The 25,347-nt window shown below is 46.9% G+C and overlaps 1 protein-coding gene across 5 annotated transcripts; it reads left to right on the top strand.

Moving 5' to 3' along the window:
• Positions 1-3,846: 3,846 nt before the first annotated feature.
• Positions 3,847-24,913, top strand: CCDC106 (coiled-coil domain containing 106). Of its 5 annotated transcripts, none has more exons than XM_030197733.1 (6): positions 3,847-3,966; positions 4,141-4,170; positions 4,687-4,794; positions 5,910-6,086; positions 7,227-7,436; positions 24,333-24,913. In XM_030197733.1, exons 1-6 carry the CDS (start codon positions 3,924-3,926, stop codon positions 24,647-24,649), a joined length of 885 nt encoding a protein of 294 aa, XP_030053593.1. In that variant the 5' UTR covers positions 3,847-3,923; the 3' UTR covers positions 24,650-24,913. The 5 variants fall into 5 exon arrangements, with proteins under 5 accessions (XP_030053593.1, XP_030053592.1, XP_030053596.1 ...); XM_030197732.1 differs by having other exon boundaries at positions 7,224-7,436; XM_030197736.1 differs by lacking the exon at positions 4,141-4,170 and having other exon boundaries at positions 3,847-3,954.
• Positions 24,914-25,347: the final 434 nt, after the last annotated feature.

Here is a 25,347-nt window from a genome sequence, read left to right as displayed (position 1 = left end):
CTTAGTGTAAAAAGTTGTGTGCACAAGTTAGAGAATAGTTGTTAGTTGCTTGGGTAACTCAATAGAACAATTAGCTGCTAATTGGCATTAATGACCAACTATTGGCTATAATCAGTCTTAATTGGCATTAATTAGCAGTTATGTGTGTAACTAATGTTCAATAAAGGCTTGAAGAAGAGGGAGTCTGCTCAGGAGACAATATTAAACAAGTGGCCAAATTTTGAAGGATGATCCTTAAGAGTCCATGAGAAGAGGGAGTCTGCTCAGGGGACAATATCGAGCAGCTGGCCAGATGTTGAAGGATGATCCTTAAGAGTCCAGAAGAAGAGGGAGTCTGCTCAGGAGGGAGGTAGGAAGCACTGGACACGTCCAGGCTTGAATCTTACATCCTTAGCCCAACCCACCTTTGAGGAGTAGGGTTCCCCACTTTTTGCAACATTCACCTGCTAGCTTAATTCCCTTCTTCCCCCATTTCCAACAGGGCTGAGATCTTGAAAGCCAGTCACAATTAGCTAATGCATTCAAAGAGATCTCACCTATAAACGTATTCCTACCTGCAACACAGCAAACAGCAATGCTTGCTGAGCTCAACAGGGTTTAGGAATTACGGGACGGCCCCTGGAAGAGCATGAGGGGAGCGTCTCAAAAGTACCAGGCTCTCCCTAGGGCGTAGCTGACGTGCCCCACTCCCAGGCCTATTTCTCTTTACCCTTAGGCTCCTGGGGGGACAAGTGCGGGGTTTAGGGGGAAAGCCCCCTCCCCCCAGGGTGGAGGGGTGTCAGCACTGATGAGATGCTCCTTGTCACCCTGACTGAGGAATTTGCAGACGTTCCCTTTCCCTGCTTGGAAGGGGACATGAGCTGGGCAGCAAGTCTAGGTGGGTGAGTTTTTGTTTTTCTTCTCCTCAATTGTTCCTCATTGGGAAGTCAATGTTTCCAGTTTCTGTTGTTGTTTTTTTTTTTTTTTTCCTCTCTCTCGCTTTCTGTCCTGTTAAGAAAAGATCAGCCTGGGATCGGATCTATCTTAATGCAAATCCCTTGCACCCTCCCTCCAAATCCACAAAAAGCAAAGTCTTTGCAACCTGCCTTTTTCTTGCATCTAATCCCTCTTTATATTTCTTTCCTGCAATGAATTGCCTGTTGATTTTCAGAAGGACACACGCGTGTACGTGCGTGTTTATACATTTATACGTCTAGATTATAATTACACGTTTGGTGCAGAAGGGAACAGACTGCATTGAAAGGTTGCAAGAGACAGAGAATCCATTTTAAAAAATCCTTTAATTTTCCGGATCTGTCAGTGCTGTTTATCTCCTCCGATCGCCGCTGTGCATTTCATTTAATTTCATATCTGTTCCGGTCTCCCGTTAAGCTTGATCCGGGGGTTTTGCTGAGAAGGTGGGTTGATTGATTTTATGAGCTTCGCCTCACTTTTTCTCTTTTCGTGTTTAAAAAATCCCAGAAAGGTGGAGATGCAGATTGAGTTAAGGTTAAAGGGGGAGGTGGGATCATGGGATGAGAGGTTTTGGTAGCCTCTTATGCTGATGCATGTGAGGGGGGAGAGGCTGATGGGGGTGTTAAGGAACTGGGTACCCGGGGGATTCACCCCCTGCCTAAAGAGATTTTTTTGTAGGTTTCTGCTGGTCTGTGTTTTTCTCTAAGCTCCTGGGAGCAAGGCTGGTGTTAGGAGGAGGGTTTGTAAAGAAGGCCATTGCCATGGCCCCCCATGCTACAGGGGTCCCTAAGCCTGCTGGTGGGCCTTCAGAGCCCCCCTCCCAATTTTCTGCCCAGGGTCTCAGCGTGTTTAACACCGGCTCTGGCTGGGAGGTTTGAGGTCTGGCACTAGATAAGGTAGGGGATCTGCTTAGTGAGCTCACATGTTTTTATGCTACGGTGTGTGGGGCCCCTCCCCCTCCCACTGACTCTGTGGGCATGTTATGCATTCACAGGACACCACCTACCGTAGATTCAGAGATGTTGTCCTGAGCTTATATATCCCAGAATCTATAAAGGCTGTTAAGATGGAGTTGGTAAAGGCGGTTAGCTTAGCAGGGTTTAAAAAGGGTCTGCCCAGCTTCCTAAAGGAAAAGTCCATAGACCATTATTAAAATGGACTTGGGGGAAAATCCACTGCATATTTCTGGGATAAACAGCATCAAATGTATTGAGCTTTTCTGGGATCTTGCTAGGTATTTGTGACCTGGATTGGCCACTGGTGGAAACAGGATACTGGGCTTGATGGGCCTTTGGTCTGTCCCAGTGTGGCAATACTTATGTACTTATATACTTATGTTTGAAAATAACTATTCTGGCCAGCTCAGGATTTTATAGATTTGATCACATCTCCTCTCAGTCATCTGTTCTCCGAGCTAAGCAGCCCTAACCCTTTTAATCTCTCTTTATAGTTGTTAGTATATAAGTATTGCCATACTGCTGGGAAAGACCAAAGGTCCATCAAGCCCAGCATCCTGTTTCCAACAGTGGCCAATCCAGGTCACAAATACCTGGCAAGATCCCAAAAAAGTACTAAACATTTTATACTGCTTATCCCAGAAATAGTGGATTGTCCCAAAGCCCATTTAATAATAGTCTATGGACTTTTCCTTTAGGAAGCCGCCCAAACCTTTTTAAAACTCCGCTAAGCTAACCGCCTTTACCACATTCTCTGGCAACAAATTCCAGAGTTTAATTACACGTTGAGTGAAGAGAAATTTTCTCCGATTTGTTTTAAATTTACTACATTGTAGTTTCATCGCATGCACCCTAGTCCTAGTATTTTTGGAAAGTGTAAACAGACGCTTCACATCTACCCGTTCAACACCACTCATTATTTTATAGACCTCTATCATATCTTCCCTCAGCCGCCTTTTCTCCAAGCTGAAGAGCCCTAGCCGCTTTAGCCTTTCCTCATAGGGAAGTCATCCCATCCCCTCTATCATTTTCGCCGCCCTTCTCGGCACCTTTTCTAATTCCACTATATCTTTTTTGAGATGTGGCGACCAGAATTGAACACAATATTCGAGGTGCGGTCGCACCATGGAGCGATACAAAGGCATTATAACATCCTCATTTTTGTTTTCCATTCCTTTCCTAATAATACCTAACATTCTATTTGATTTCTTAGCCACAGCAGCACACTGAGCAGAAGGTTCCAACGTATCATCAACGACAACACCTACATCCCTTTCTTAGTCTGTGACTCCTAACGTGGAACCTGCATGACGTAGCTATAGTTCGGGTTCCTCTTTCCTACGTGCATCACTTTGCACTTGCTCACATTAAAAGTCATCTGCCATTTAGATGTCCAGTCTCCCAGTCTCTTAAGGTCCTCTTGTCATTTTTCACAATCCTCCCGCGATTTAACGACTTTGAATAACTTTGTGTCATCAGCAAATTTAATTACCTCACTAGTTACTCCCATCTCTAGGTCATCTATAAATATGTTAAAAAGCAGCGGTTCTCTCCCCTTCATCATGTTCGTCGCTCATCTCTGAACCTTGTCTAGTTGCTGCAGCTTCTTTAGGAGATGGGGCGACTAGAACTACCCAGAGTACTCAAACTGTAGACGTAATGATTTGGCAAAAACTCTTCTTAGTAAAACCCAAGTTTCCTTTTTCTAGGGTGAGGATCCCCAGGTAACAGCACCACTTTCTGCTCCAAAAGGAGAAACGAAATCGCTCAGGCAGCGCTGGGGCTGGGGGCTGTTATTCCATTACCTTTTCTGTGCACTTTACAGGTATGTCTGTCTCTTGGTTATACTTTGGTTTATGTGTGGGAGACAGGGCCACCGAGAGACACTGCCATTTACATTTGATTTGCTCTGCTTTATTTCTCACCCCTGCAGCCCCGCTGTGGAACACGTGGCGACCGAGGCCGGCCGGCACAGCCCGCTCCGCGCCAGAGACGCGCTGGACACAAGGTGCCATGGCCGGCCGGAACCATCAGAGACGAGCCAGTAAGATAACCAGTAAGATAACCCGTTTCCATCACACCACTGCTGATCGCATTCATGGCTTTACAAAATCATGTATAGGAAGGAGGGGGTCAAATAAATTGAATTTTCACTGTTTGGATGCTGTACGTAAACTTACATTTTTCTGTGGCTCCCCTTCCTGTCTTTATTTCTCCGTGTATGTGTTAGATGCTGCTCAGTTCCCATCCTCTTTCCTACGTAAGTACATAAGTATTGCCATACTGGGACAGGCCGAAGGTCCATCAGGCTCAGCATCCTGTTTCCAACAGTGGCCAATCCAGGTCACAAATACCTGGCAAGATCCCAAAAAAGTTAAATACATTTTATGCTGCTTGTCCTAGAAATAAGCAGCGGATTTTCCTTGTCCATTTTTATAATGGTCTATGGACTTTTCTTTTAGGAAGATAGCCAAACCTTTTTTAAACCCCACTAAGCTAACTGCTTTTACTACATTCTCTGGCAACGAATTCCAGAGTATAGTTACACGTTGAGAGAAGAAATATTTTCTCCAATTCGTTTTAAATTTACTACTTTGTAGCTTCATCACGTGCCCCCTAGTCCTAGTATTTTTCGAAAGAAGTAAACAAACGATTCACGTCTACCCATTCCACTCCACTCATTATTTTATAGACCTCTATCATATCTTCCCTCAGCCGTCTTTTCTCTGAGCTGGCCTCTCCTCTCTGGGCAATTTTTCTGTGTTTTTCTTTGCAGTGAAGAAGGATGAGGAGGCATACGAGATTTCCATTCCCTTTGAAGAGACCCCGAACACAGAGCCTCAAGTCTTTTACAGCCTCAGCCCACCTCAGAACAACTTTGAAGGTGAGAAGGACGAAGAGGTGAGATGGGAGCAGGGAGGGAGGACATAGTTTTGTATCTTTTTGCACTTCACCTCAGGCTTTCCTTTAGTTCTCTTTTGTTTTCATGTGTATTTTATTTTCTTGTTATATTTATTTTTATTATTTTACTGTTGATTTTAATTTTTTGTTGGATTGTACTAGATTTTATTGATTGTTTTGTGTGATTGTAAACCATTATGATTGTCCTTTGATCAGAGAAGTGGTAGAGAAATAAATTTTATAACAAAAGACAGAAAAGGAAAGGATCCAAGCCAAGGTTTCTGGTATCCCCCTGCAAACTAGAAATCAACACCCCCCCTCCCCAGTGCTCCCTTTCCTGGGGCGGCCGCTGATTCTGCCAGCAATCTTGCTTCACTCCTGTACAGTGCAAGAAGGAACTCAAGTTCAAGTCTCACAGTCTCCAGTCTTATGAGACTTGCGTTGGTGTATCTTTCTGCTCCATGCAGCTTAAAGCTAAAGAGCTGAGCTGTGCACGCAGACAGGGTTGGCGCAAGAAGTATTAGGGCGGTACTCAAGGCAAGGTTTAGCACCCCCTCCTGTGCTTACCTCTCTTAGGGGTTCTTTTACTAAGGTGCGCTGAAAAATGGCTTGCGGTGGTGTAGGTGCGCCAAGCCATTTTTCAGCGCACCTGTAAAAAAAGCCCTTTTTTAAAATTGTTGCTGAAAATGAACGTGCGGCAAAATGAAAATTGCCATACGTCCATTTTGGGTCTGAGACCTTACTGGCAGCCATTGACCTAGCGGTAAAGTCTCACGCGGTAACTGGGCGGTAATGACCTACGCATGCCAAATGCCTCTTGGCGCACATACCTGATGCGCGCCAGAAAATAAAAAATATTTTTTTCGGGCGTGTGTAGCGACATGCGCCAAAAATAAAATTACCACAAGGGCCACACGGTAGCTCCATTTTGGCTCGCGTAGACACTTAGTAAAAGGGCCCCTTACTCTGTTGCACCAGCCCTATGAGGAGAGGGATTGTGCCAGGACACGTGACCAGCGTTGTTTCAGATTTTATGCAGGGGGAGGGGCCTCCCCTTGAGTGTGTGGTGAGTCTCAGTGGTGTTTGCTTTGCTTACAGATATTCCTGAGACCAACACACCATCCTTCGCGCTTATGAGCAGTATGAAAACGCAGCTGCACATGGCCCTGGAGAGGAACTCGTGGCTGCAGAAGCGTATTGAGGATCTGGAGGAGGAGAGAGACTTCCTGCGCTGCCAGCTGGACAAGTTCATATCTTCAACCAAGAGTGAGGCAGGTGAGTTTCCTCCCAGCAGTGCCCTGGGGGGGTGGGGTGGGGAGGGGTTTCCAACATGATGAGCTTTATCTCAGCAGAGCCCTAAGCACAGGTTATTTTTTTTTTTTTTTTTTTTGGGGGGGGGGATGGTTTCCACATTGTGAGCTTTCTCTCAGCAGAGACCTGGCACAGTTTCTTTGGGGGAGTGGGGAGGTTCTGGCATGGCAAGCTGTCTCCCAGCAGAGCCCTAAGTACATTTCTTTTATTGTTTTTTTTTTTTTTGGGGGGGGGGTGGGGGAGGTTTTCAGCATGGTAAACATTCTGTCAGCAGAGCCCTAAGGGTAAGGGGGGGGGGGGGGGGGGGAAAGGGGTTTCCAGCATGGTGAGCTTCCTCCAAGCAGAGATCTGGCACAGTTTCATTGGGGGGGGGGGGGGGGTCTGGCATGGCAAGCTTTCTCCCAGCAGAGCCTTAGCACATTTTTTTTTTTTGAGGGGAAAGGGATTTCCAACAGGATGAACTTTCTCCCAGCAGAGCCCTGGGAGGGAGGGGTAAAGGGGTTTCCAGCATGGCACGCTTCTTCTTAGCAGAGACCTGGCACAGATTTGGGGGGAGGAGGGGGGAAGGTTCCAGCATGGTAAGCTTCCTCCCAGCAGTGCCCTGTCACAGTTTTTTTTGGGGGGTGGGGTGGGGGCGGGGGAGGAAGAGGTTTCCAGCATGGTAAGCTTCCTCCCAGTACTAGTGTCCTTGCACAGTTTCATGGTGGTGGCAGGGGACGGGGAATCTGGTATGGCAAGCTTCTTCCCAGCAGAGCCCTAATACAGTTTGTGTGTGTGTGTGTGAAAGGTTTCCAGCATGGTGAGCTTCCTCCCAGTAGTGTCCTGGCACAGTTTAATGGGGGGGGGGGGGGGTGGAGGGGGGGCTTCCAGCATGGTGAGCTGCCTCTCAACAGAGCCCTAGCACAGTTTGGTGAGGGAAGGGGTTTCTATCAGTGTCTTGCTATAGTGGCGGGGGGGTGGGGGGGGGGCTCCAGCAGTGTGACCTTCGTCCCAGCAGAGCCCAGTCCATGCACAGTTGATCCCTTAGCAGCATGAGAAACCTCAGCTGGCAGTTCAGGCTTCCTTCCTTGCAAACCCCCTGGCAAGTGTCCCCTCTTTCAGAAGAACAAGCAACCAGGACGAAGCAGATCCTGCGAAGGCCAGAGGTGACAGAGAGTCGCAACGGAGACCTGACGGACAACGAAAGCATGCTGTCCTCCCTCAGCGGCATCTCGGAAGATGGGAGCTCAGTGGCGGAGCGCAAGAAGCAGAAGCAGAGAGTGGCCTTTGGTCGCAAGCGTTTCATAAAGCCAAAAGGCAAAGAGAGGCAGAGAGGTAGGACACGGGGCGCCTCCTGAGTGGCTCTGCCAGCCAAAAGAGGAAAAATGGGTAGGGAGCTGCAAGGAAGAGAGCAGAACAAGAGGGGTGAGGTATCCAACAATTTCCTAAAATTAAAAAAAAACCCTAGGGCGCACACAGAAGATCCTTAGTGATGGGGGAAAGATAATTTTAAAGGGAGGATCCTCAATGTTGGGGGCAGGGGCGTATCTGAACTTCAACAGTAGGGGGGGCCAGAGCCGAGGTGAGGGGGCACATTTTAGCCCCCCCCCCAGTGCCGCTGACCCCCCCCCACTGAAGACGACGACACCAACACCACCTCCAACTACTTCAAACCCCCCCTCTCGCCAAAGATGACGACACCACCACCCGCCCGCCCAACGACACCACCACCTGGCTCCAACTACTTTGAACCCCCCCTTCCGCCGTCACTCCGCTGTCGCGCCTCACCTCCCTTTGCTGGCGGGGGACCCCAACCCCCGCCAGCCGGTCTCCTTCCTTCCTTCCTTCGTTTGGGTTTGGTTTCTGACGTCCTGCAAGCACGTATAATGTGCAGGACGTCAGACTCACAGAAACAAGTTCTGTTTCTGTGAGTCTGACGTCCTGCACGTTGTACATGCGTGCAGGATGACAGAAACCAAACCCAAACGAAGGAAGGAAGGAAGGAGACCTGCTGGCGGGGATTGGGGTCCCCCGCCAGCAAAGGGAGGTGAGGCGCGACAGCGGAGTGACGGTGGGAGGAGGAGGGGTTGAGAGGGTCGTCGGTAGGGGGGTCCAGGGGCAAATCTACGGGGGCCAGGCCCCTGTGGCCCCATAGCAGATACGCCCCTGGTTGGGGGAGTGAGAGGTAAAGCCTGGGAGGAGCACAGAGGATCCTCACTGGTGGGGAAGTGAGGGTGTAAAATCTGTGTTAAGAAAATTTAATTAATATACTCATGAATCCCAAGACACCAAACAGGCTTAAAAGACAAACAGCTTTATTTTTGCAAGAGAGACAAAAATCCAACATCAGTCAGGAGGTTGTCTGATTCAACCACCCCCTCCACTCTGCTCTTATAAACCTTTCTCCTAAAATGCCTACGTGCAGTTCCACAGTGTCTTGTGTGTCTGTCATTACAAATACATTTTAACATGTTACAGTTCTAGACTATTAGTAAGGTAGCCGGCCAGAAGCATATCTAAGAACATTCAGTTCTACTTGCAGTGCACAAGGTCAGAGCTGAATCTACATTTACTTAGAAATTGTAAGAATGATTAACCCTATATTAACAGAAGATTTTCTCTACATTTCCCTCCTGTTTATCATTGTTACATATGTTTACTCAAGTCTCTAAGATAGATTCCTCTCCAAGATTCTTTCTTTTAGTCCTGGAAATTCATGCAGTCTTGAGATTATTATATACCAGTGGAAGCTATGTAGTCTAGAAGAAGCCCGGCTATTGTCGTCTTCATTGTCAGGCTCTTCATTCTTGTACATAGTCTTAGTTAGGGTCGCATCAATTAGTCTTTGGAGTAGGCCGCAAATTGGAATGCAGCAGCATCTGCATGTTACTAATATGGCTGCAGCCATAGCGACAGAAGTCAATACTGAAGTAATCAGGCCACTCCAATTCCCAAACCAATCAGATTCTGTCGCTTTCCTTGTCCTTTTGTAGAAAAGCAAGTGTAATTGCCTGGGTATGAGGTTACCGTGGGTGGTCTAATTCTTCCTTTAGTGGGGGGAAAAAGGTGTGTCATTATAAGGCAGGTGCCACTGGGTTGATAACTGCTGTTATGTAGCTGGACCATGCACTGCAATCCTTCAGGATCATCAGGACTCAATCTGAAGGGTATGGTCCCCAAGGAAGGTCTTGCCTTAGCACATGCCACACAGACTTGTTTATTTTTCCAGTAGTATAGATTCCCATGCCATCCATTTGGGGTTTTTTTCCTTCTCTTTCTGGTAACCTGTTTCAAGTTCCAGTTTTCCTTCTATGGTCAGATCTTCAAATCTGATCATTTTAGGCAGGGAAAGTTCAAAGTTCTCTCGAGAAATATTTCTCTCCAGTATTTGGATAAAGAAGTGTTCAATGGGATCAGTCCCGGATACGTATGCTCCCAAAGCATATAAACGTTCATCTGCCTTCCAGGATGTTTGTAAAGTAATTAGTAGTTTATTGCAGTTTGTCTCATCAGTACATTCGGACACTGCTCTTTTTTTTATGATGGAAAATCTACTTTGGATCTCAGTATCATCTTGTGTTTTTAGTAGGTAATACCCCCAAGGGGTGGAGCTCGTGCTCCAAATAGCTAGGCTCCATACAGTGCATTGACGGGTTCCGGGAGTATTTGTGGGAAGGAAGCATACATACTTGTCAGACCATGTAAGTCTCGCAGCTGCCTCTCGTCCTCCGCAGCAAGTTAGTTCACAAAAATCTATTTCCACTGTACTGGTCTGACCCTCATAAAAGGTAATGTTCTTAGGGAGTTCAGGAAGCCCCGTACGTGCCCATTCCGTGGGTTCAGTTCTTTTGAGTAGTACTCGAGCCGCACCAACTCGGCGTTTTTCTTGAATGAATTCCCCCTGCATCCGATTGAAGTGGTCTTGGGAATTATTCCTTTTCTGGTCTCCAGGATTTAACTGCGTTTATGACCTGGAGCAGGAGGATGATAAGAGCTATACCACAGATTGCTCCTAGGACCAACCTGACTGTCCGCTGCCTGTCAGGCAAGGTCCTAATTGCTGTCCTCCTTTCCAGTCATCCGAAGGGACTCCAAACTGTTGTCTCAGTCAGTTGTTCACATGGGTCGGCTAGATCAGATGTTAAGGCCTCCATTTTGACCCTAAATTCTCACTTGGGTTGTTGTTTTCTTCACCGGGTTTGAGACGAGGGTTCCTATTGAAGCACCTCCCCTTTGCAGCCGGGCTTACCCTTGCGAGAAGTTGGTCTACTCTGGTTGCCTAATGTCAGTTTTTCTCTTGATGACCTCAATTAGGACCCAGGAGGTGGAGTTTTGAACATAGGGGGGTTCCCGATTTCTTTTGACAGCACACTTCTGATACCACATGCAAGCTATTTGTGGATCTTGGCCATCATACTCACTGCAGTCTGTGGACTGACCAACAGCAGAAAACGAAAAACAGTCAGAATGGAAGCGGTAAAGGGATGGCCCCCCAGTGGGTTTGTGTGTGAACAATTTCAAACAGCTCAAAACTATCTCCCCTTTGCCTATAGAAGAACCAAGGGTGCCAATCTCTATCTAGTATCTTATATGAGATCAGCCAAAAGTGTACCAATTCTCCAGTGTTTGGTCTAGGTAATGGTATGCTTCCCTGTTCGAGTTTAAGTAGACCAATCCCATAGAAGTCGATTGTTTCTAAAGTAAGTGTCCCGGGACCTGTGGTCCAACTGTCAAGTAAAGGTTCACACAATAACCTGATGTCAAGTAGTAGTAGTAGTAGTAGTAGTATATAAGGACTCTAGGCAGCGTTATCATCAGGACCAGGATCCCAACTCAAAACAGACATGACAGGGTTAAAATGTTCACAAATGATAGCAGACGTAAGATATCTGTAGCAGGAAGTATGGTTTTGCAGCTTTACAGCAGCAGCTGATAAGGCCTCAATTCAGAAAGAACTATCTTCAAGGCCCTGGGGTTCTCATGTGTCATGTGATTATACACAACTTACACATTGGCAGCAAATAACTTTACAATGTCCAAACATCTCAATAACCTTTCACATAGAATTTTTCATCTATCTCCTTCACAATTTGACTCCCTACAATTCAAAACATAAATTGAAATCATATCTTGGTAGATTTCACTTCTTCTGGATAACCAGGTTCAGGCGTCCGCTTAAAATCATGAGATAGGCACATTTCAGTTATGGAAAAACATAGGAAAAAAATAAAAATGACATTAGACAAAATCTTCTTTGTTAGTTAACATTTTCTTCATATATGTTGCCCGTGATTTCTCAGCCTCCTCATGACTCTTTTCCAGTGAGGCAAACTGAGGGATCACATACTGCATTCCAAACAAAATTTCATAGGGAATTAATCCTGTCCTCCCTGCTGGTGTTATATGCATGGCCAAGGGGAGGCAGTACATCCAATTATTTCCAGTTTCTGCCATTATCTTTCTCAATCTGCTTTTGAAGATTCCATTGTGTCTTTCCACCAGTCCTGCTGACTGGGGGTGGTAGGCACAATGGTTCCTCAGGTCAATGGCCAATTGTTTCCCAAACAGAGAAATAATGGAGTTTTTTTTTTTTGTTACATTTGTACCCCGCGCATTCCCACTCATGGCAGGCTCAATGCGGCTTACAGGTATTTATTTGTACCTGGGGAAATGGAGGGTTAAGTAACATAGAGGCTCATTTTCAAAGCACTTAGCCTCCCAAAGTTCCATAGAAACCTATGGAACTTAGCCTCCCAAAGTGCTTTGAAAATATGCCTCATAGTAACATAGTAGATGACGGCAGAAAAAGACCTGCACGGTCCATCCAGTCTGCCCAACAAGACAACTCATGTGTGCAACTTTTTGTGTATACCCTACTCTGATTTGTACCTATGCTCTTCAGGGCACAGACCATATAAGTCTGCCCAGCACTATCCCCGCCTCCCAACCACCAGCCCCGCCTCCCAACCACCGGCTCTGGCACAGACCGTATAAGTCTGCCCAGCACTATCCCCGCCTCCCACCACCGGCTCTGGCACAGACCGTATAAGTCTGCCCAGCACTATCCCTGCCTCCCAACCTCCAGTCCCACCTCCCACCACTGGCTCTGGCACAGACCGTATAAGTCTGCCCCGCACTATCCCCGCCTCCCAACCTCCAGCCCCGCCTCCCACTACCGGCTCTGCTATCCAATCTCGGTTAAGCTCCTGAGGATCCATTCCTGATGAACAGGATTCCTTTATGTTTATCCCACGCATGTGACTTGCCCAGAGTCACAAGGAGCTGCCTGTGCCTGAAGTGGGAATCGAACTCAGTTCCTCAGGACCAAAGTCCACCACCCTAACCACTAGGCCACTCCTCCACTCTGGGGACCATTGTCAATATAAATTCTTTCTGGAATGTCATACCATGGTATGACTTCTTTTATCAAAGCTTTAGCCACTGTCAGGGCATCAGCTGTCTTACTTGGGAACGTTTCTACCCATTTGGAAAACATATCAATGATTATTAAGCAATATTTCTTGTTTTCACATTTATTCAATTCAATAAAATCCATACATAAGTACTGAAATTGGTACTTTGGATGAGGGAAGGTGCCCACTCAAGGTCTGAGTCTTCCCTGAAAATTGTGCTTAGCACAAAGCATACATTGTGAACAAAACATTTTACAGTATTGTGAAAATCCGTATGCTGTGAATATTCTTGTTACTATTGTCACCAACCCTCCTGTTGAGACATGGCTTGGCCCATGGCTCACTATTGCAGCATAACGAAACAAAATTTTTGGTAATATATATATTTATTTTCAGTAGATAGGTAAATATCATCTACAAGAGTGGCTCCTTTATCTACCCAAGATTGTTTTTCTTTTTCTGGGGACGCCTGCTGCATCTGGCGTAGCACTACCAGATCGAGGAAGATGGCTTTGTTGTCTGCCTGGAAAAGAATGTCATGTAAAGGAGCAGATAATGCAGCTTCCCTGGCGTCTTTAGTCTGCAAAGGCATTTTCTAGAGAAATTGGGATCAGTGGATTTAGTATGAGCTGCACACTTACAGATGGCTATCTGTCTAGGGAGTAGGACAGTATCTAGTAATTGAAGGATAAGGTTTTTGTAATATATTTCCTTTCCCGTGGAGGTGACCATGAGGGGCATAATCGAACGGTGCCAGCCATCTCTACAGGCGGCCATCTCCGGGGCCGGCGCCGTAAGTGGGCGGAGCCAACCATATTTTCAAAAAAGATGGCTGGCCATCTTTTTCTTCGCTAATACGGTTGGGCCTAGCCAAATGTCAGAGTTCACTGGGTTTGAGATGGCCGGCATCGGTTTTCGGCCATAATGGAAAATAATGCCGGCGATCTCAAACCTGGCCAAATCCAAGGCATTTGGTCGTGGGTGGAGCCAGCATTTGTAGTGCACTGGCCCCCCTCACATGCCAGGACACCAACCGGACACCCTAGGGGGCACTTCTAAAAATTAAAAACAAAAAAAAGAAAAATAGCTCCCAGGTGCACAGCTCCCTTCCCTTGGTTGTTTAGCCCCCCCAAATCCCCCCCAAACCCACTCCCCACAACTCTACACCATTACCATAGCCCTAAGGGGTGAAGGGGGCACCTATATGTGGGTACAGTGGGTTTTGGGTGGGTTTTGGAGGGCTCCCATTTACCACCACAAGTGTAACAGGTAGGGGGGGATGGTCCTGGGCCCACCTGTCTGAAGTGCACTGCACCCACTAAAAACTGCTCCAGGGACTTGCATACTGCTATCAGGGAGCTGGGTATGACATTTGAGGCTGGCACAGAGGCTGGCAAAAATGTTTTTTTTTTTGGGTGGGAGGGGGTTGGTGACCACAGGGGGAGTAAGGGGAGGTCATCCCCGATTCCCTCCGGTGGTCATTTGGTCAGTTGGGGCTCCTTTTTGAAGCTTGGTCGTGAAAAAAAAAGGGACCAAGTAAAGCCGGCGAAATGCTCGTCAAGCCTGGCTTTTTTTTTTCCATTATCGGGCGAAGCCGGCCATCTCATGAGCACGCCCCCGTCCTGCCTTCACTACCCTACTGACACGCCCCCTTGATGTTTCGCCGGCTCTGTGACGGAAAGCAGTTGGCACCAGCCAAAATCGGCTTTCTATTATACCGATTTGGCCGATTTCAGGAGATCGCCGGACATCTCCCGATTTGTGTCGGAAGATGGCCAGCGATCACTTTCGAAAATGAGCTGGCATGCCTCTATTTTTCCATTATTGTGCAAAGGTATAAACAGTAGAAAAGGCATACTGACTATCTGTGTAAATATTGACTGTCTTGTTCTGCGCTAGTTTACATGCCTCTGTCAGGGCTACCAATTATGCTGCTTGGGCTGAGTAAGTGATTGGTAATGATGCCGCTTTTAAAATTTCGTCATGGGTTACCTATTGCAAAACCTGTAGCATTTGTTCCATCAGGATTCCTTTTACTCGAACCGTCTGCAAATAAAGTAAGGTCAGCCTTCTGATAAGGTATGTCTTTTAAATCAGGTCTAAGCAGTACCTTCTGAGTTATGTCTGCAAGACAGTCATGTGGGCTACCATCAGTTACAATAGGTACCAGGGAAGCAGGGTTCAAGGTGGTACAACGCTCAATAGTCAGATGTGGCTGTGACAAAAAGGTTTAGCCATAGGCGGTCGATGGCCCAACTGTTTGGGGAGGCTAAAGGGGGCGGGGTTAGGGGCAGGGCCATGGGTGGAGCTTAAATCCATAATTGTCTGATAACACACAGAAAAAATAAATAAAAATAAAAGTCACAATTAATACCTTTTATTAAATTTAGATATTAGATATGTATCATATGTCAAAGAATAAAGTGGTTGCTCAAAGCATATACTAACCACAATCGCTCAACTGCAAAACACTATGCACAACTTTGTGCAAAACCACACTCAGAACCTTACTGTACCATAAATATTACACTGGGCAGAACCTAATACACCAATATACCACCCATATGGAAAATGCAGACCGTCAACAATATGAAACAAGGGATCATAATATCACAATTCTCATGTAGAACCACAAAACACCCTAATTCATGTTTAATGTGGGATAAAATGCCATAAATAAGTAAATAAATATAAACTTTTAATGTTGAGCGCCTGATTCTCAAAGTGGGCATATTCCAAACACTATAATGAAAATAAAATGATCTTTTCTACCTTTGTTGTCTGGTGACTTTGTTTTTCTGATCATGTTGGCCCAGTGTCCGATTTTGCTGCTATCTGTCCTCTTAACTCCGTTTCCAGGGCTTCCTTTCCATTTATTTCTTTACTTTCCGCCTTTCTTCTTCATTTCTTGTCCTACATCCGTAAGTAAAAGCTGGGTCCTCCGCAGACTTGACTGTCCAGTGGATCCAGCATCTGCCTATTTTCTTCATCCATGTGCAGTTTTTCTCCTCTCTTCCTTTTCCCTCATCTCATCTGCTTCCTCACTCCTCCCTCCCCCTACATCCATGTCCAGCATTTCTTCTCTCTCCCTTCCCTCTTCTCCATCCATGTCCAGCAACCCTCCTCTCCATCCACTCACCCATGTCCAGCAACCCTTCTCTCCCCTCCCCTCCATCCACCCATGTCCAGCAACCCTCCTCTCCCCTCCATCCACCCATATCCAGCAACTCTCCTGTCCCCTGCCCTACTACTACTACTACTTATCATTTCTATAGCGCTACTAGACATACGCAGCGCTGTACACTTGAACATGAAGAGACAGTCCCTGCTCGACAGAGCTTATAATCTAATTAGGACAGAAAAACAGGACAAACAAGAGATAGGGGAGCATACTAACGAGCATATCCCTTTGACATCCTCCTTTAACAGGACCTGCCTACTTTTCCTTTGCAACATCTGTACTGGTACATGATGTTAATACTGTAGTGGACAGGGTTAGAGCAGTACGTCAGGAACCCTTAAAATACCTGAAGGAATACCTCTCCCCCTGCCCTCCCTGCCCATCAGCGACTCTCCTCTCCTCTCCCCTCCCCTCCCGCAGCCAGCCATCCATCCGTTCGTAGCTTTCGCTCCCCCCCCTGGGGTTCTGTCTCTTCCGTTCCGCCAGCTCTCACCCATCCGCTCATTTTTAAAGCCTGAGGCATTCTCCCTCCGACGCCGGCGATTCACATAGACAGCCTTAATCTGCCTGCGTCGGAGCCTCTCCCTCAGACGCGGCCCGCCTCCTCTAATGCAACTTCCTGTTTTACGCAGAGGTGGGACGCGTCTGAGAGAGAGTCTCTGACGCAGGCAGATTAAGGCTGGCTCTGTGAATCCATGGCGCGGCGTCGGAGGGAGAACGCGGATGGGTGAGAGCGGGGGGGAGGTGCAAGACTCGCGTGGGAGGGGGGAGGAGGCAGAGACCGCTGGTCGGCATTTGGCGCTTACATAGTAACATAGTAGATGACGGCAGAAAAAGACCTGTACGGTCCATCCAGTCTGCCCAACAAGATAAACTCACATGTGCTACTTTTTGTGTATACCTTACCTTGATTTGTACCTGTCCTTTTCAGGGCACAGACCGTATAAGTCTGCCCAGCACTATCCCCGCCTCCCAACCACCAGCCCCGCCTTCCACCACCGGTTCTGGCACAGACCGTATAAGTCTGCCCAGCACTATCCCCGCCTCCCAACCAGCCCCACCTCCCACCACCGGTTGTGGCACAGACCGTATAAGTCTGCCCAGCACTATCCCCGCCTCCCAACCACCAGTCCCGCCTCCCACCACCGGCTCTGGCACAGACCGTATAAGTCTGCCCAGCACCATCCCCGGCTCCTGCCACCGGCTCTGCCACCCAATCTCGGCTAAGCTCCTTAGGATCCATTCCTTCTGAACAGGATTCCTTTATGTTTATCCCACGCATGTTTGAATTCCGTTACTGTTTTCGTTTCCACCACCTCCCGCGGGAGGGCATTCCAAGCATCCACTACTCTCTCCGTGAAAAAATACTTCCTGACATTTTTCTTGAGTCTGCCCCCCTTCAATCTCATTTCATGTCCTCTCGTTCTACCGCCTTCGCATCTCCGGAAAAGGTTCGTTTGCAGATTAATACCTTTCAAATATTTGAACGTCTGTATCATATCACCCCTGTTTCTCCTTTCCTCCAGAGTATACATGTTCAGGTCCACAAGTCTCTCCTCATACATCTTGTAACGCAAATCCCATACCATTCTCGTAGCTTTTCTTTGCACCGCTTCAATTCTTTTTACATCCTCAACAAGATACGGCCTCCAAAACTGAACACAATACTCCGGGTGGGGCCTCACCAACGACTTACACAGGGGCATCAACACCCCCTTTCATCTGCTGGTCACACCTCTCTCTGTACAGCCTAACAACCTTCTAGCTACGGCCACCGCCTTGTCACACTGTTTCGTCGCCTTCAAATCCTCAGATACTATCACCCCAAGATCCCTCTCCCCATCCGTACCTATCAGACTCTCCCCGCCATCTCTTTTAAAGATCTTTGGGGGAGCAACTGCTCCCCCTGCGCCCCACCTGGCTGGGGAGGCTTAGCCTCCCCAAGCCTCTTATACGGGGCGCCTATGGGTTTAGCATAATTTGGCAATCCCAAAACTGAGGAACTGACTAATAGGACCTGTTTGATATTTATGAATGCTGACTCTGCTTCAAGCGCCCAAGACAGTGGGTTAGAGGCTGCCATAGGGGTTTCATACATTAGAGTCAACAAAGGTGCTGTAGTGGCAGCATAATCAAGTATCCAGGATCTACAAAAATTTATCATCCCCAGAAAGGACATCATTTGTTTCTTAGTAATTATTCTCGGTGCCTGTAAGATAGCAATTTTACGACTTTCATCTAAATGCTTTCCTTCATGTGAAAGGTTATATCCTAATTACCGTATAGTGGTTTGGCACAACTGAAGTTTTGTTTTATTTACCTTATGGCCCTGGTCAGCTAAAAACTGAAGAAGACTGATAGTATCAAGCTTGCACTGCTCTTTGGTTTCTGAGGCTATTTTACAGCCTGTGTTACATATGTGCCGTTCTCAATTCTGAAAGCTTTTAACCCCTTGTCAGTTGGCACTATGGCAATTCCTAAACTATGCAAAAGGTCTCTCCCTAATAAATTACATGGGCAAGCTTTGGATACAATTACTTGCCACGTACTGCGTTTACCACTTTCAGGCTGAAGAACTTCTATTAATTTAGACAATGGCTCCTTTATTATGCCACCACCTGCATTCTTTACTATGATAGTTTCAGAGGATAAAGGAATTAATTTTGCATCATCAAATTTTACAACTGTGCGTCTAGCTCCAGTATCACACAGGAAAGTAATTTCTTTATTCCCGACCATAAGAGTTATCTGAGGCAAGACATGGCTTTCAAGGCAACCATAAACTCTTTCTAGTTGCAGCACTTCCCCACCCTTTTCAACATTTCTGTTTCTTCCAAATCATGATCTCCCTTGTCCCGGACTACCAGTGGGGACTCCTTCACTAGTCATGCTCTTGGTTCTTCCTTCCTATCTCTGCATTCCCTAGCCCAATGTCCTTTCTTCCCGCACACATAACAACATCCCGGTTCTCTCTCAGTCTGTGTATCTCGTCCTTTACCTCAGTTCCCTTTAAAGTTTTGACTTGGCTGGGTCAGGCATATTTCACTAGTGGTCCCAGCTGCCATTAAGATGTTGGACTTTTTCTATTTTTTTTCTGCATGTTTGTCATATTCAAGAAGAGAACTGAGACGACATGTATGGTGTGTTACCATATGTTTAGTAATGAAGCTATTAATAGATGGTAAACACCCTTTTAAAAAAGCATTTTTAAGGTGTTGTTCATATGGCGTATTATGCCACTATGGATATCAAAGATTTCCTTTAATCATTCTGACCCTGTTCACCTGCTCGGGGAATCTTCATATTTATCCATTTGCCATGAATGGGAACGTTTAATTTGCCACTCTCCCCATGATTAGTAACATGGGTGGTGTAAGTCTAGTAGGACCGTGAATTCCTATTTTGTTATAAACCTCACAGGGAAATTACAGCAGATGCAACATGGTTTGAACCCAAGCTCAGAAAAGTGAGCTACAAAAGGTACAAATTTGGATCTGATATGATAAAAGAGAAGGCAATTTAACCCTTTAGTGTCCAATGTTCCCGCAATAAGCCACACGGGAACAGATCGATGGGAACACTGGACACCAAAGGATTAACCCTCTAGTGTCCAATGTTCCCATCAATCTGCTCCCACATGGCCCACCACGGGAACATTGGACACTAAAGTGAAGCAAGCCAAGCAGTTGCCTAGAAAGGCACTGGAACAGCACAAAATCCTGACATGCAAGGTATGTAAAAATCATAACAACTGTACAATCCAAAAGCTCGGCTAAATATTCCTGTGGGGGTTTTTTTTGTTAATATAAACCTCAGAAAATGCTGTCATGCACCTTTCAGTAAATTGCACAATTAAAATTCAAATGTAATGTGACAAAATCAGCTGTAAAAAGAAAATCCTAATAAAGTAGACAAATACTGCATTCTTGACTGACCTCTACACAGGGCCGGTCTTAGGGCGAGGCGACCGCATAGGGTCTCGCGCTCAAGGGGGCCCCACGCGGCGCGCCTGAAGTCACCCTGCCCCAACCGCCCAAGCTCCAATCCCCCCACCCTCTGAATTTTAAGTTACCTCGTCGGAGCGGCCGGCAGGTAGTAGCAGCAGCCATGAAAAGCGTGCGAGCTGCTGGGCGGCACTTCGGGAGCCTTCCTTTCTCTTCCCTCGTTCAGCTCTGGTCCCACCCTCGTTTTCCCATTAACGCTTCTACTACCTGCCAGCTGCTCCGATGTCGACGACGAGGTAACTTAAAATTCAGAGGGAGGGGGGCCTTGGAGCTGGGTGGGGGGCCTTGGATCTGGTGGGTGGGAGGGAGGGGGGGCCTTGGAGCTGGTGGGTGGGGGAGCTGGTGGGTGGGAGGGAGAGAGAGACAGGCCTTGGAGCAGGGAGGGGGGGAGGGGGGGCCTTGGAGCTGGTGGGTGGGAGGGAGAGAGAGAGAGACCGGCCAGCCGGCCTTGGAGCTGGGAGGGAGGGAGGGAGCTGGGGCAGGGTTGCCAGGTAGAAATTTTTTTTCCAGCCCAATCCGGGCCAGAAACCAGCCCAAAACCCGCCCAAACACAAACCCCGCCCCTGACACCCCCACCCCCGCGTCACCGGCCCCCGCCGTCACCGGCCCCGCCTCCCACGTCATCGGGCCCGCCTCCCCGTCATCAGCCCCGCCTCCCACGTCATCGGGCCCGCCTCCCCGTCATCAGCCCCGCCTCCCCGTCATCGGCCCCGCCTCCCACGTCATCGGCCCCGCCTCCCACATCATCGGCCCCGCCCAAAACGTCACTAACCCCGCCCAAAAACGTCACTAACCCCGCCCCCCGCGGCCGAAAAAAATCAAAAAGCCGCCCAAAAAGCCGCCCGGAAGCCTAAAAAACCGCCCAAAAAACCGCAACCCGCCGCGGGCAAAAATTTCCCGCGGCGGGGCGCGGAAAACCGCCCAATTGGGCGGTAAAACCGCCCACCTGGCAACACTGAGCTGGGGAGCCCTGGGGATGGTCCGGGAGCTCGGAGGGAGGGGTGGCCGCCCTGGAGCTCAGAGGGAGGGGTGGCCGGCCCTGGAGCTAGGGTGGGGGCGGGGCCAGGATGGGGTCCCATCAGATTGGTCTGCATAGGGCCCCACACTTGCTAAGACCGGCCCTGCCTCTACAGAGATTAGATCAGGCATGAAATATCTGCATGGAAAGTTTATTCTGAAAGAAAAAGAAACTCTAATGGATGGAATGTGAAGTATTTAAGCTTAATAATTCCAGTAATATACCCAAAAGAATTAAAGAAAAGAATAGATTGGCAACATAATAGAAATAAGTGACATATTTCTTTAACAGTGGAGTTGAGGAGTGGCCTAGTGGTTAGGGTGGTAGACTTTGGTCCTGGGGAACTAAGGAAATGAGTTCGATTCACAGCACAGGCAGCTCCTTGTGACTCTGGGCAAGTCACTTAACCCTCCATTGCCTGCCGCATTGAGCCTGCCATGAGTGGGAAAGAGCGGGGTACAAATGTAACAAAAATAAAAAAATAAACAGATAGATTCAAGAAAAATAAAAGACATTATCCCAATGAAATTCAGGTGCTCCATACACAAAGCTTTGGTAAAACAGGGACAGTGTTAGACAAGAGCCTGTCAGCACAAAAGTTAGTCAGAGTTTTGAAATCTAACCGGCTGAGAACTCAAGTTCTGTTTACTCTCCATAAAAAGCATTCATTAGACGGGAATCCTCAAGTATGCCCAATGGAAACGAAATTTAAAATGATCAAAAACTCTCAAGTACAATGCATAGTTCTTCTTATGTAGAAAAAACAAAAATGACATTTCTTCAATTAATTTTTTTTCTTTTTTCCTTTTTACAAGGTTCTGGGAAACGGGCTTCTTAGGATTAGTGATCTCATAATTTCTTATATTTTGTAGTAACTTCTAACATGATGCAACAGTTAATTTATCATTATTATTATTATTATTGCATTTGTATCCCACATTTTCCCACCTTTTTGCAGGCTCAATGTGGCTTACAATCATCAAGAATAGTGGAAATATATTAGAAATAGACAATTAGTGTTACATGATAAAACATGATAGTGGTGTAACAAGCAGATATAATAAGACAGTTCTGATCATATGTGGAGGAGCTGTATATCATCACATTGGTTGATCTTTGTGGTATGCCTTGTTAAATAGATGGGTCTTCAGTAGTTTACGGAAGTTCGTTAATTCGTAAATCGCTTTTAAGTTGCTCAGCAATGCGTTCCATAACTGTGTGCTTAAGTAGGTAAAGTTTGATGCATGCATTAGTTTGTATTTCAGACCTTTGCAGTTAGGGAAGTGCAGGTTGAGGAATGTGCGGGATGATCTTTTAGCATTCCTGGGTGGTAGGTCTATCAGGTCTGACATGTAGGCTGGTGCATCTCCGTGAATGATTTTGTGAACTAGGGAGCATATTTTGAATGTGATGCGTTCTTTAAGTGGGAGCCAGTGTAGTTTTTCTCGTAGGGGTTTGGCGCTTTCATATTTTGTTTTACCGAATATGAGTCTAGCTGCAATGATCTGGGCTGTCTGAAGTTTCTTGATTATTTGCTCTTTACAGCCGGCATAGAGTGCATTGCAGTAGTTTAGATGGCTGAGCACCATTGATTGTACCAGGTTACGGAAAACAGTCCTTGGAAAGAAAGGTCTTACTCTTTTTAATTTCCACATGGAGTGGAACATCTTGGTTGTGTTTTCCGCATGGTTATTGAGTGTTAGGTTAGGTGTCGATCGATGGTCACTCCAAGAATTTTTAGGGTGTCCGAAATTGGAAGGTTCAGTTTTGGTGTGTTGATGGTGGTGAATTTGTTCTTGTTATGTTGAGAGGTGAGTATTAAGCATTGGTTTTTTTCTGCGTTAAGTTTCAGCCGAAATGCATCCGCCCATGAATGCATGATGTGGAGTCTTTGATTGATGTCATTAGAAATTTCCTTTAGATCTTGTTTAAATCCAAATCGCTTTTCCCATTTATTTAAATACAACACAGTATCTGGATTACGTTTATGCATACACTTAGGGTCCCGGCAAAGGATCTCTTGCTTTAGAGTTCTCGTAAAACACAACACAGAGGTGCACACACATAACAAGCTTACAACATAAATTTCTCATAGCTATTAAACTGTCGGTTTCAGGAATTCCAAATTCGTACCAACTCTCTCTTATCTTTAACATGCACACAGAGTTTTTTATTCCAGTAGCCCTCTCACATTGGCTATGGCTGAGCAGATCCCAGATCCCAGACTTCTTTAACTATAGCTGTCCCAGGCAAAAATAAAAAGAGTCCTCACTCCTCTGCGAATGGGTTCCAAACCTTGCAAACAAGACACAACATTACCTAAGTTGGTCCCATGAGATTCGTGATACACAGAAAAGAAAATCGTCACCCTTCCAAGTGTCTGAAGAACCGGCCCCTTTTTTCAGGATCTCCCTAGGGGACTTTTAATTAAAGGATTTATTCAAAATCCAAGTGCACAACAGTTCCGACCCTGACACAAGGAAAAGGATATTGGATTTCTGGCTCGAAGGACCAGCTGTTAAGAAAATTTAATTAATATACTCACGAATCCCAAGACACCAAACAGGCCTAAAAGACAAACAGCTTTATTCTTGCAAGAGAGACAAAAATCCAACATCAGTCAGAAGGTTGTCTGACTACCCCCCCCCCCCCCCCCCCCCTGCTCTTATAAACCTTTCTCCTAAAATGCCTACGTGCAGTTCCACAGTGTCTTGTGTGTCTGTCATTACAAATACATTTTAACATGTTACAGTTCTAGACTGTTAGTAAGGTAGCCGGCCAAAAGCATATCTAAGAACATTTAGTTCTACTTGCAATGCACAAGGTCAGAGCTGAATCTACATTTACTTAGAAATTGTAAGAATTATTAACCCTATATTAACAGAATATTTTCTGTACAACCTGAGAGGGACACAGAGGATCTTCAATAGTGGGGGAGTGAGGGGTAAAACCTGGGATGGGCCCAGAGAATCCTCAGTGGTGCAGGAGTGAGGGGTAAAGGCTGAGAGGGGCACAGAGTGGTGGGGGAGTGAGGGGTAAAGCCTGGGAAGGGCACAGAGGATCCTCAGTGGTGGGGGGTGAGGAGTAAAGGCTGGGAGGGGCACAGAGGACCCTCAGTGGTGGGGGAGTGAGGAGTAAAGGCTGGGAAGGGCACAGGATCCTCAGTGGTGGGGGAGTGAGGGGTAAAGCCTGGGAGGGGCACAGAGTATCCTCAGTGGTGGGGGAGTGAGGGGTAAAGGCTAGGAGGGGCACAGAGGATCCTCAGTGGTGGGGGAGTGAGGAGTAAAGACTGGGAGGGGCACAGAGGATCCTCAGTGGTGGGCGAGTGAGGGGTAAAGGCTGGGTTGGGCACAGAGGGTTCTCAGTGGTAGAAGGGAGGTGTATGTTTCGCCTCATAGTATTTATTTACTTAAATGTTTTGCAGTATGAAAAACCTTTAAAATTCCTAGGGCTGAATGTATCTGACATTCAAAAACCCTGCTGTCTTTTTTTTTTTTCCACTCCTGTCCATTCTGTCTCCCTGTTCCTTTTCCATTTGTCCTACGACACCTTTCATCTCTCATTCTGTTTTCTTGTCTCTCTCCCCCCCCCCCCCCCCCCCCCACCTTTCCACAGTGAAAGACGCAGAGGGTGTACTCTGTCGTTACAAGAAGATCCTCACCACCTTCCAGAAGCTCCAGAGCATGAGCCGGGCCTTCGAGCATCACCGAGTGGATCGTAATACTGTGGCCCTGACCACACCCATCGCCGAGCTGCTGATCGTGGCCCCGGAGAAGCTGGCTGAAGTGGGGGAATTTGACCCCAGCAAGGAGCGGCTGCTGGAATACTCCCGCCGCTGCTTCCTGGCGTTGGATGAGGAGACGCTGAAGAAGGTGCAGGCTCTGAAGAAAAGTAAATTGCTTCTCCCGATCACGTACCGCTTCAAGCGGTGATGGGCCCACAGCGCTTCCCCCACCTCACCTTTCTCACTGTTTTATAAATGTTATTATATTTTTGGGTATTCGTATTATTTTATGGGGAGTTTACAGATTGTACTCCCAACTTCCTCTCTCTATCTCCTCCCACCAAGATACTATGACATCATCAGCCTGCGACATTCCATTCAGAAAACAGTAACAGTTTTAGGGGTCCTTTTACTAAGGTGCGCTGAAAAACGGCCTGCAGTAGTGTAGACGCGTGTTTTTGGTGTGCGCAAAATTATTTTTTAGCGCACCTACCAAAAAAAAAGCCTTTTTTTTTTAAATTAAAATGGACGTGCGGCAAACTGAAAATTTCCACCCGTCCATTGTGGACCCGAGACCTTACTGCAAGCCATCGACCTAGTGGTAAGGTCTCACACAGTAACCGTGCGGTAATGGTCTACGCGTGTCGAATTCCACTTGATGTGCGTAGCTGCCGCGCATCAGAAAAGAAAAAATACTTTTCAGACCCGCGTAGCGGACACGTGCCATAATTGAAATTACCGCAAGGGCCACGCGGTAACTGGACAGTAACTCCAATTTGGCGCAGCTTAGTGAAAGGGCCCCTTAGCCCTTGGAGGGGGGGAACAGAACAGGATCATAGGTGGGACGAATGGGGATTTGTGTTATATTTTGGGATGGTCTTCTCTTAGCTGCCCCCTTTTTTGGGG

The sequence above is a fragment of the Microcaecilia unicolor genome, chromosome 3 (genome assembly GCF_901765095.1).
Source record: "Microcaecilia unicolor chromosome 3, aMicUni1.1, whole genome shotgun sequence".
NCBI lineage: Eukaryota > Metazoa > Chordata > Amphibia > Gymnophiona > Siphonopidae > Microcaecilia > Microcaecilia unicolor.
Note: the sequence above shows the minus strand (reverse complement) of the source record. Positions and strands in the feature narration are given on the sequence as shown.

Bases quoted from the DNA above. Each gene is read 5' to 3' on its own strand.
- CCDC106 (XM_030197732.1), top strand. From the start codon at position 3,924: ATGGCCGGCCGGAACCATCAGAGACGAGCCAGTAAGATAACCA. The intron at 4,171-4,686 runs GTAAGTACATAA...TTTTCTTTGCAG, and splicing joins GTTCCCATCCTCTTTCCTAC to TGAAGAAGGATGAGGAGGCA. The intron at 6,087-7,223 runs GTGAGTTTCCTC...CCCCTCTTTCAG, and splicing joins TTCAACCAAGAGTGAGGCAG to AAGAACAAGCAACCAGGACG.